At 42.1% G+C, this 12,702-nt stretch overlaps 1 protein-coding gene across 1 annotated transcript in view; it reads left to right on the top strand.

Moving 5' to 3' along the window:
* The first annotated feature begins 670 nt into the window (after positions 1-670).
* Positions 671-12,702, top strand: part of nox4 (NADPH oxidase 4) — a 147,220-nt gene continuing 135,188 nt past the window's right edge. The window contains exons 1-2 of the mRNA XM_080197018.1: positions 671-767; positions 926-1,021. Coding sequence (XP_080053144.1) covers positions 711-767; positions 926-1,021 — 153 coding nt within the window. The 5' untranslated portion in view covers positions 671-710. The remainder of the gene's footprint in view (positions 768-925; positions 1,022-12,702) is intronic.

Consider the following 12,702-nt stretch of genomic DNA (forward strand, 5'->3'; position numbering starts at 1 on the left):
CAGTGAATTAAAAGAGTGTATACTCTTACCTCACAAACTGCTTTATCTGAAATTTACCTTACGCTTACCTATAAATATTTTTCACCTGTTGCTTCTGTCCTGTTAGATTCTTTGCTCTCCGCCTCCTTATTTGACGGGTTGACATTCTAAAGCACCTGGTGGTGAGTTCAGACACCTCCTGCCTTGCCAGTTAAGTTAGCACCATGATTGACTTTCATCTGTTTTGGTGCAGATGCTATTTTGTTCCCCCTTATATCCCCAAATTCTGACGCTGCTTAACTTTCCTGTATTCTAATTGTCTCGAACCAGTCCTCTTGTGTTCACCGCCTCCCCACATTTGAATAATATCACATTGGTTTGTTTATTTAATCCAGGGCTTCATTCCCCACCCCCACCCCGATTCTTCTTTTTCCATCTCCCACATAATCCTTCTATCCCAATTCACCATTCTGTAAATTCCAATATGTGATAGGTTAAGCGGAAAGATGGAATGTGATGCCTCTTTTTTAAAAAAAGATGCCCTCGAGGGGATTTTATCCTGGACGCAGAAAGGGCCAATTGTGAGCTGCAGTGAAGATGTAGGAAATGCAGCAACAACAGAAATCTGGGAGATCAAAGAGAAGCGGGGGGCGGAAGAACGCCATTGCAGCTCGCTCAGAGTCTGGGAAGGTATTTAATACCAGGAGGGATCCACACACACACTGTGCATCATGGCTTTGTCTTGTGGAAGCTGGTTCTCCAACGAGGGCGGAAAGCATTTATTTTTGGTAGGACCGACCACGAAACAAATACTCCTCATTAGTAGAATTACAACGCATTTTAAGACTTGTTTTCAAACTCTATTTTCTAAGGGTTGATGCTATCCGGAATTCAAATTGCACCGATTAAGTTTCTTTCACTAACTTTTTCTGTCTTTCCCTTTCAGCTTTTCTGGTTGTCGATCAATGTGCTGCTATTTTGGAAAGCCTTTACGCTCTATTACTACGGCGCACAGTATTATTACTTGCATCGGATGCTTGGGGTAAGTGGAACAAAAGATCCGTTTCAGTTCATTTGCGGACAAGTCTGCGGAGTCGCGGTGAGTGCAGTGAAACTGACAGATGAGCGTTTGTCAGAGAGTAGTTCCTTAATTAACTTAGTGATTCCCCGAGTCAAATAGGAAGGATCGGCACTGTTCCAAGACCTCGTTCACCTAGGGCTGAACTATTTATTAAAAAAAGTAAACTTTGCGTTCCTGTATAATTAATGCATTAGTTGTGAATTGAATTGATACTGTACTGTTACAGAGACTAACAGAGAGGATGGCAGCCCTGCTTTGTGAACCTTCTCTGCTTTTGAGGCAGGGAGTCGGAACTGATTGGAAAGACTTATTTTTCCAGTAGTCATGGAGTCATATGGGCTAAAACTCACTTGGGGTTACTCAGGAGGCAGGCACGGAATATATTAAATGCATTAAACGGGGACGTTTCGAATAAAATTGAAAAGGAATTGTTAGCACAGTGACCATTGTGGAATCATCGCTCCGTGGTTTAAATCACCAACATCCTTTGGCTACGTGCAGTGCGTGTAACGAACATGGGGAAGTCAAACAGGAAGAAGTTCTACAACACAAAACGGTTGTGCCCACTCAGTGGCTGTGCTTTATCCCAGTTGCATTTTATTCGTGTCTGTGCAACCATCGAGGCGCGATGGTTTTCTAAGTGTTAACATGGAGTGGTGTCAAAATTTTCTCCGAACTTGTGTAGTTTGGTGCGTTTAACTCAATCAAATCCTCCCCATTACACACAAATCCCAATCTGATTCCGTTCAATGCAAAAATAGACGATCACATTCAAATTGAACAAATCCTTTTACTGTATGAGCCTATGGCGTGGCGGTGGGGAGGGACGTTTTACTTGCTAAGTTTTGAAGTTCGTTGCTATAAATACGTTTCTGAGATTTCTAAGTGGTTCTGGAGTTTGGGTGTTGCTATTTTTTGATAAACTTGCATACTTACTGAGGTTGCATCTCCGCAGCTGTGGCTCCTTTGTCCCTCGTCTCTCCGCATTAGCAGTTTGACAAGAGATATGGGAAGGTGCTTATTTAACGAAAAAGAAAGACATGGGCTTATTTCTAGGCCTACAGGCAAATGTCACTCTGCAACCAGAGCTGCTGTGTTCTCCAGTTACCTCTGACACATTGCCAATTGACTAATCACTCTGGGTAATGTATTTCTTGCTGATGTGTTTGGGGAAAGAGGGTGGCTATTTTTAAAACATTGGGTTGGGGGGGGGATTTTCTGTATTAACCTAGATCACATTTTCATCCAGGCAAAATCAATCTTCCCATGATTTTCATTTGAAATGTCTAAATCAGATAGAGACAAAAATAATTTTCTGAGAAAAAAATCGATTTTTAAAAATTCCAAGGATAACATTGTATTTAAATGTAAATTGTGTGCTGATTTTTAGAAATCCAGAATTATCTTTATTCTGGATCTTTTTCCATTTTTCAAAATACTCTTCTACTTTTGCTCTCATGATGTTTAAAAGTTGTGCTGATTTTTCTTTTGATATCTTTGACCTGTTAGCACTGCAGCAACACTACTGATTCAAGGATCAAAGCAATGGTTTGGTTAGTTATTAAAATGATTCAGGGGAATCCAGAACAAGCAGTTGTAACTTTGAAACTGGAGCTGAGCCGCTTAGCAGTAGAATCAGAAAGTACTTCTCCACACAAAGGACAGCAGACATTTGGAATTCTTTCCCCCACAAAACTTTCAAAACGGAATTATGTGTTTGTGTGTTAGAGCCATAGGGTGAGATTTTCCAGCTGCACTTGCCCCAAGACCAGAAAATCCTGCCCATGATCAACAAACTCTTGCATGGTCTGCCCCCATCTGCTACAATTCCCGTAGTGGGCAGGATGGGAAACTTCCACTCACAGTCATAGAGCCATGGAATTTTACAGCACTAAAAGAGGTCATTCGGCCCATTGTGTCTGCATTGGCCATTAAGCACCAATCCGATTCCCACTTTCCAGCACTTGATCCTATGGTGTTTCAAGCGATCATCTAAATGTTTCTTAAATGTTGTGGGGTTCCTGCCTCTGCTACACTTTCAGGCAGGGAATTCCAGATTTTCACCACCTTCTGGGTGGAAAGGTTTTTCTCAAATCCACTCTAAATCTCCTTCCACTTACTTTAAATGTACGGCCACTGATTGTTGACCTCTCTGGTAAGGGGAAAGGTTTCTTCTATCCATGTCCCTCATCGTTTTGTGCACCTCGACCATATTCCCCCTCTGCCTTCACTGTTCGAAGGAGAACAACCTCAGCCTCACCAACCTCTCTTTACAGCTGAAATGCTCCAGTCGAGGCAGCATCCTGGTGAATCTCTTCTGCACCCTTTCTAGTGCAATCACATCCATCCTGCAGTGTTGCAACCAGAACTGCACACAGTACTCCAGCTGTGGTCTGATGAGCATTTTAAACACTTCCATTATAAACTCCCAGCTCTTATATTCAGCGTCATGGTTAATATAGGCAAGTATCCCATATGCCTTTTTAACCACTTTATTACCTGTCCTGCCATTCTCAGGAGTCTGTCCATGTGCACCCCATGGCTCCTCTGATGCTCTGTTCTTCCTAATATTCTACTACTAATTGTGTATTTCCTCGCCTTGTTAGCCACCCAAAATGCATCTCTTCCACTTTTTACAGTCAAATTTCATTTGCCATTGTTCTGCCCATTTGATCAGTCCATCTATATCATCCTGTAATCAAAAGCTTTCCTCTTAGCTATTTACACACCACCAATTTTTGTGCCATCTACAAATTCACTGATCATGCTTCTTCTTTTCATATCTAGATGATTAACGTACACTACACTCAGTAAAGGATCCAACACTAATCCCTGTGGCACATAACTAGATAGAGGCTTCCTGTCACAAAAACAACCTTCAACTATTACCTTCTGTCTCCTGTCACTAGAGCAATTTTGGATCCAATCTGCCAAATTGCCCTGGATCCCACGAGCTCTTACCTTCTTGAACAGTCTCCCATGTGGGATTTTGTCAAAAGCCTTACTGAAGTCCATGTAAACGACATCAGCTGCACTGTCCTCATCTACACACTGAGTCAACTCCTGAAAATTCAATCAAATTTGCTAGGCATGATCTACCGCTACTACACTTCGTTTTATAATGCTTCTGCACTTTCAGATGTTTAATTACGATAAATGCTGTTAGATAAATATGTAGATTTTTGTTATGTAAAAATATCAAGAGATATTAAAAAAAATGGGGTTGAGGTGTACATATACCTAACAATAACCCAATTAAATAATTGTCTTTTAGGAACATAGGAATTGGAAGAGTTTCTCTAGCCTATTCCGCCATTCAATAAGTTCATGCCTGATCCCTGCTTCAACCTATATTTCTGATGAACATTTCAAAAATACTCTTCAGTTTTTTTTGTTCCTTTTTTTGTCCTTTTATATTATTGTCACGTTCTGCAGAAACTGTTTAGGACAGAGATTAAATGAATTCATTTTGTGATGACATTTTCATCAAGGTAAATAGGCCGAAAACTTGGGTTGGATAACACCACTGATATTGGTGGTATGGGAGGTCAGAGGTATTGAGTTAGTGAAGGTTGTATTGGGGTGGGAGATTGGTTGGAAAACAAAAGGTCTATGGTCATACTATGCAGATATCAGGATGAAGATGAGGTGTGATTTGAGAAGTTGTACACATAGGAATGTAGCATAATAACAGCATAAGAGCTAGGAGCAGGTGTAGGCCATCTGGCCCCTTGAGCCTGCTCCACCACTCAATAAGATCACGCTGATCTTTTTGTGGACTCAGCTCCACTTACCTGCCTGCTCACTATAACCCTTAACTCCTTTACTGTTCAAAAATTTATCTATCCTTGCCTTAAAAACATTCAATGAGGTGACCTCAATTGCTTCACTGGGCAGGGAATTCCACAGATTCACAACCATTTGTGTGAAGAAGTTCCTCCTCAACTCACTCCTAAATCTGTTTCCCCTTACTTTGAGGCTAGCCCCATCGTTCTAGTTTCACCCGCCAGTGGAAACAACTTCCCTGCTTTTATCTTATCCACTCCCTTCATAATCTTATATGTTTCTATCAGATCTCCCCTCATTCTTCTGAATTCCAATGAGTATAGTCCCAGTCTACTCAGTTTCTCCTCATAAGCCAACCCTCTTAACTCTGGAACCAACCTAGTGAATCTCCTCTGTACCCCCTCCAGTGCCAGTACATCCTTTCTCAAGTAAGGAGACCAGAACTATACAAAGCACTCCAGGTGTGGCCTCACCAGCACCATATACAGCTGCAACATAATCTCACTGTTTTTAAACACCATCCCTCTAGCAATGAAGGACAAAATTCCATTTGCCTTCTTAATTATCTGCTACACCTGCAAGCCAATTCCTTGAGATTCCTGCAAAAGGACCCACAGGTCCCTCTGCACAGCAGCATGCTGCAATTTTTTACCATTTAAATAATAGTCCATTTTGCTGTTATCCCTACCAAAATGGATGACCTCACATTTACCAACATTGTACTCCACCTGCTAGACCCTCACCCACTTAGACTATTTATATCCCTTTGCAGACCTTCAGCATCCTCTGCGCACTTTGCTCTTTCACCCAACTTAAAGTCATCTGTGAATTTTGACACACTACACTTGGTCCTCAACTCCAAATCATCTATGTAAATCGTAAACAATTGCGGTCCCAACACTGATCCCTGAGTCACTGATCGCCAACCAGAAAAAAAACCATTTACCCTCATTTTTGCTTTGTTAGTTAACCAATCCTCTATCCATGCTAATACATTATCCGTAACACTGTGCACCTTTATCTTATTTAGCAGTCTTTCGTGTGACACCTTGTCAAATGCCTTCTGGAATCCGGATACATCACATCCACAAATCCATAATCCTCAAAGATCTTGATGATTCTGGTTGCAAAGGCCTGATTCACTATGAGCTTAGCAGCAATGCCTCCTCCGAAGGTGCATGTCTTCCACCTGTGGTTAGCTGCTTCCACCACACCCTGCAAAAAAAAGGGAAAAGTCCTAGTGAGGGTGATGCATCCGTCATAACTGAGCTGCTGGCAGTACTTGGCAGGAGTGAGAGGCTTGCAACAGTGATAAGTGTGCAAGGGTGAAGTGGAGGATATATGAATGTAAGTATGAGCTCTGATATCTAGGTATTTTAAGTGGGCGAGTACATTAAGCAGAGGGAGAGGTTGGTAGTGCAATGGACTGGAGATGTCATTTGAAGGTGCATTCACTGACCTTGATCACTTGCATGAGGTATTGAAAATTTGGTGGCACTAAGCCAGTTTCTCCAGGCAGCACTACTTGAATTGGCTTCTGTGTGCCTTATTCCATTCATTTTGAGAGTGTGCTTAAGGGCCTCCTAGTCCTTTTGCGGAAACCTGTCTCTGTCTTTCTACCTTCCAGACTAAGGTCTCTGAACCCAGGAGTCATCTCTTTGACCTCTGCTCTGTTGGTACTACTTCTGGACACCAGCATCTGCTGCAGCAAGAATGCACCTCCCCTTTAAGAGCTGTGTATAGTTTTAAGGAGTGCAGGCGAACCTTAACTTGTTCAAGCTGTGCATGCACCAGGGCCTCATGTGCAGCCTGTCAGCAGTGTCGGAATACCTGTTGCAATCATGCAGATGAGTAGTCAGCACAGAATCCATGCACATTATGCACATCTATCAAGGGATGCATCAATTATGTATCACGATCCAGGCTCCACAGATTGATACTATCCCATTTTTAACCCATGATGTTTATACATCTAGTAGAATATACTAAATTTTGTAGCTGCTTATCGATATGATGTAGTAGAGAGAGCATTATGATTTGGGAGAACAGAGGAAGTCAGTACACAGCATTGGACCATCTAGGCACAAAGGCTTCCAATTGTCCCCTTTTATTGATAGTTCATAAATACTGATGGTTATACTGAAATCATTAGTAATTTTTTTAGCAATAATACTAAATTTTACACAAATTAGGTTTAATGTTCAAATTAAGAGAAAAAATAAATGTTCAAAAAAGATCATTGAAACTAAAGAGAAATGTACACTGCCCACCTTTTCAAGGAGTCCAGTGCATCCAAAATTTTCATTCATAGATTCTCACTCAAAATGCTGCCAGGGGAGGTAGTGGAAGCAGATCAGCTAGTGAGTTTTAAGGGGCATCTAGACAAATACATGAATAGAAGGGAATAGAGGGATACTGTCCCCGGAAGGGTAGGGCGTTTTAGTTCAATTGGGCAGCATGGTTGGTGCAGGCTTGGAGGGCCAAAGGGTCTGTTTCTGTGCTGTAACTTTCTTTGTTCTTTTCTTTTCTATGTATGGTATGTTTTCACTGCTGTTCCAGTGAGAACAACCAAGTTCCTCCAACTTCTCCTCATAGCTAATGCCCTCTATACCAGGCAACATCCTGGTAAATCTTTTCCGTACCCTCTTCAAAGCCTCCACATCTTTCTGGTAGTGTGGCAACCAGAATTGAACACTATATTCCAAGTGCTGCCTAACTAAGGTTCTATAAAGCTGCAACATGACTTGCCAATTTTTAAACTCAGTGCCTGACTGATGAAGGCAAGCATACTGTATGCCTTCTTGACTACCTTCTCCACCTGCTTTGCCAATTTCAGTGCTTTCTTTGTACCTGTACACCCAGATCCCTCTGTCTATCAACACTTCTAAGGGTTTTGCCATTTATTGTATATTTCCTATCTGTGTTAGACCTTCCAAATGCATTGGAAGGATTGGCCGGATTAAACTCCATCTGCCATCTCTCCACCCAAGCCTCCAGCTGATTTGTATCTTTGGATAGTCCTTATCTGCAAATCCACCAACCTTTGTGTTGAAAGGAGAGAGTAGAGAAAGTAGTATTAAGGTCATAGCTAGGACGTTGAGGAAGATCAACTTAATGTGAGGTAGGTCCATTCAAAAGTTGGATGGCAGCAGGGAAAAAGCTGTTTTTAAGTCTGTTGCTCCGTGATCTCAGACTATTGTATGTTTTTTCCCAACGGAAGATGAAGGATGTCCAGGGTGCGTGGGGTCCTTGATTATGCTGGCTCCTTTTCTGAGGCAGTGGGAAGAGTAGACAGAGTCAATGGATGGAAGGCTGGTTTGCGTGATGGACTGGCCTTCATTCACAATCCTTTGTAATTTCTTGTGGTCTTGGGCAGAGCAGAAGCCATACCAAGCTGTGCTTTCTATGACATATCTGTAGAAGTTGTGAGACTTATAGCAAACATACCAAATTTCTTTTTGAGAAAGTTGGTGGGCTTTCTTAACTATTGTGTCCACATGGAGGGACCAGGACAGGTTGTTGGTGATCTGGACACTTAAAAACATGAAGCTCTTGACCGTTTCTACTTTGTCCCCATTGATGTAGACATACCCTCCACTACGCTTCCTGAAGTTGATGACTGTCTCCTTCATTTCAAAGGGACTGAATGAGTCAAAACTAGTCAAAGTTTATTTATTAGTGTCACAAGTAGGCTTACATTAACACTGCACTGAAGTTGTTGCGAAAATCCCCTAGTCACCACATTCTGGCGCCTGTTCGGGTACACCGAGGGAGAATTTAGCATGGCCAATATATCTAACCTTTTTTGGATTGTGAGATGAAACCGGAGCACCCAGAGGAAGCCCATTGCAGATACAGGGAGAATGGGTAGACTCCACACAGGCAGTGACCTAGGTGGGATTTAAACCCGGGTCTCTAGAGCTGTGAGACAGCAGTGCTAACCACTATGCCACCAGTTCATGGATCAATGTAACCTTTATTGTGAAAATATGTACTTTTTTTTGCTTTAACTCCTCTTCTGGACATTAAAGAGTAGATTTTTAGAGAACATTTTGAGAGCATTTGCGTGAATCCAGTGCCAGATTGCTCAATCTGGCCCCAGGCTGTTCAATTCGAGTTACAAGTTTGCATAGGCCAAATTCATTAGAATAGGAATTTAGAACAGGAGTTAATAACATTGTTTTGGTCTTACGTTGCAGACAGGATGTACACGAGATGTGTTATTTTCAATTAGTCTACATAGATGTTATTTATAAAAGACATTATAAATCAAGAGTGCTAAATCCACTTTGAAAATCTTATCTGCACTATCTGGTTGGCTGGGGATTGGAAACAAAATCTGTGATTTGCTCTCGATTAGTGGGCTCCAGATTGGCTAATGTCACATGTGCAGGAAGTGCTTCCAACTGTTTATGCTTCATCTGTATGCTTCTGACCTGACAGCTGGTGACACAGATGCGTGAAGGAGGTCGAAGTTTCTTAATGCACGCTGCAGACTGAGCAGTTTAGTGAGGAAGAGAAGAGTGTAACTGCTTATTTGGGGTAGGAAGAAGACAGGAGGCAATTCATATGTTCGCAATGTTGAATTAACTGAATATGTATGACAATGGCAACAACCAGAGGAAGGCATTCATTTGCAGTGGTGTGGAAACTGAATTTTCTGAAATTTAAAACAAAATGTAGTCTATAAAATTTAATAATCTAACAGCACTTCAAGATCATCAAATTATTTTTAGGGCCAATGTTGTTCTTCATCGAATTTTATTACTCACATCACAGAACAAAGCATAATTTTAAAAAATCCCGCAGCAATTCTGGAAATGGATAAGTTGATGTTCTCATGGATTTCAGTTTTGGGGAGGGATTGGAGAAGGGGAAACTGACAGAGCACAGCTTGTGACAGGACACTGAGTTACAGACTGTAGCTTCAGTGTTCCATACTAATATGTGTGCACCTTTCTTTAAAATTCATGTGATGTGGGTGTTACTGGTTGGGTCAGGATTTTTTTTAAAGTTTATTTATTAGTCATAAGTAGGCTTACATTAACACTGCAATGGAATTATTGTGAAAATCCTCTAGTCGCCACACTCCAGCGCCTGTTCGGGTACACAGAAGGAGAATTTAGCATGGCCAATGCACCTAACCAGCATGTCCTTCAGATTGTGGGAGGAAACCCACGCAGACAAGGGGAGAATGTGCAGACTCCACACAAACAGTAACCCAAGTGGGAAATCGAACCCCGGTCCCGGGTGCAATGAGGCAGCAGTGCTAACCACCGTGCTGCCTTTATTGTCCATCCATGAGAGCATTCAAGAGTCAACCACATTGTTATAGTTACTTGTAGGCCAGGTCAGGTCAGGATAACACATTTCCTTCCCTAAAGGACATGATGAACAGATGAGATATTATGACAATGGTTTCATGGTCACCATTAGACATTTAGAACATAAGAACATAAGAACATAAGAAATAGGAGCAGGAGTAGGCCATCTAGCCCTTCGAGCCTGCCCCGCCATTCAGTAAGATCATGGCTGATCTGTCGCTGCTCAGTTCCACTTTCCCACCCTCTCCCCATAACCCTTAATCCCCTCTCTTATCAAAAACCCATCAACCCGCGTCTGAAAAATATTTAGCGAGGCAGCCTCCACCACTTCAACGGGCAGAGAATTCCAGAGATTCACCACCCTTTGAGTGAAGAAGTTCCTCCTCAACTCCGTTCTAAACCGCCCCCCTTTTATCTTGAGGCTGTGCCTCCTAGTCCTACTGTCCTTTTTGAGCGGGAAGAGTCTCTCCACCTCTATCCTATCCATCCCATTCATCATCTTATACGTCCCAATGAGATCTCCCCTCATTCTTCTAAACTCTAACGAGTACAAGCCCAGTTTATTCAGCCTCTCCTCATAGCTCAACCCCCTCAACTCCGGTATCAGCCTAGTAAACCTCCTCTGCACTCCCTCCAAGGCCAAAATATCTTTGCGCAGGTGCGGCGCCCAAAACTGCACACAGTACTCCAGCTGCGGCCTCACCAATGCCCTATACAGCTGCAGCAAGACCTCCCTACTTTTATATTCAATCCACCTCGCAATGAAGGTCAGCATCCCATTCGCCTTCCTGACCACCTGCTGCACCTGCAAGCTGGGTTTTTGCGACTCATGCACAAGGACCCCGAGGTCCCTCTGCACCGTCGCCTGCTGCAGTTTTTCGCCCCGTAAGTAATAGTCCTTCCTACCATTCTTTCTACCAAAGTGGACCACCTCACACTTCCCAACATTAAATTCCATTTGCCATTTCCTGGCCCATTCGCCCAGCCTATCTAGATCCTTCTGCAGACTCTCCACACCCTCCGCACAATTTGCCGTTCCCCCAATCTTGGTGTCATCAGCAAATTTCGACACCCTACACTCGGTTCCCTCCTCCAGATCATCTATATAAATGGTAAAAAGCTGAGGCCCCAGCACCAACCCCTGGGGCACTCCACTAGTCACCATCCGCCAATCCGAATAGCACCCGTTGACCCCCACTCTCTGCCTCCTATTTGACAACCAATCCTCTGGAATCAAATTTGCCATGGTGAGATTTGAACCCTGGTCTCCAGAGCATTACCCTAGGTCTCTGTATTACCAGTCCAGTGAAAATAACACTACACCACCATCTCCCCTGATATAAGTTGTGACCCCTTTCACAGGGATAATAGCAGTGAGCACTGATAGTTTGTAGGCAACTCCACATCCCCACAAAATCTGGACCAGTATCTGTGAGGTGCCATAGTAAGGATATAAATGAGTGTGTGCAAAGGATTTTGGACTGTGTACAAGATGCACTGCAGCTAGAAGTTACAATTTATATTGAAACAAATGATATAGGAAGGATTAGACTTCCTTCTGTACAGAGATTAGGACATGACATTTTTTTTAACAGAAAGGGCCTCTCAAAGATAGTCACTTTGGTAAAATAGTCAAATAAGTAAGAAGTTTCACAACCCCAGGTTAAAGTCCAACAAGGTAATTTGGAATCATCACTCACCTGATGAAGGAGCAGTGCTCCAAAAGCTTGTGATTCCAAATAAACCTGTTGGACTTTAACCTGGTGTTGTGAGACTTCTTACTATGCCTACCTCAGTTCAACACTTGCATCTCCACATCATAGTAAAATAAGGAAAGTAAATGCATGAGTGGAAAGAGGATGTAAAAGGAAAGGCTTTTAGTTTCTGGGAATTGAAAATACATGAAGGACAAAAGCTGAATGTACAGGGGTGGGAGGTTTACTTGAGCAGGACTCGTGTCAATGTTTTTTTTCTGGGAGAATAATGATGCTTTCTTAATCAACGTATAAAGTAATATGGCAAAGCATGGAAAGAATAAAAGAAGCAAAAGGGAAAATGGAACAAGAAGAAGTGGAAAAACAGGAAAATTATTAACAATAGATTAGAAAAAGGAAGATTAAAATGATTAAAATTCATGAGCATACAGACTGATTTGAGTTGTATATATGTTAATACTCTTAAGTATATTGCATAAAATAAATGAGCTTGTTGAAGCATGGATGTGGGGAATACGGTATAGTATTAACAGAAGTATGTATGCCTGGACTAAAAACTAAACATGCTTGGTTATAAAATATTCAGGGGGAATAGGGGAGGGGAAAAGTTAGGAATTCTTCATTAGTCAGTGATTCCCAATTACAATATTGGGATATCATAGGAAGTGCTAAATTTGTTGAATTTATTTAGTTAAAATCTGGGAAGAAAGTAACTGTTACTTCATTTAGATAAATCATGCTCTCTCTTTTCGGCTACCATGCCCTAAGGGGATTTTGGCAACCATGGGCTCCAATATTGTGGTTCACAATTATGCTT

Source organism: Carcharhinus amblyrhynchos, chromosome 10 (genome assembly GCF_965287045.1).
Source record: "Carcharhinus amblyrhynchos chromosome 10, sCarAmb.v2.hapA, whole genome shotgun sequence".
NCBI lineage: Eukaryota > Metazoa > Chordata > Chondrichthyes > Carcharhiniformes > Carcharhinidae > Carcharhinus > Carcharhinus amblyrhynchos.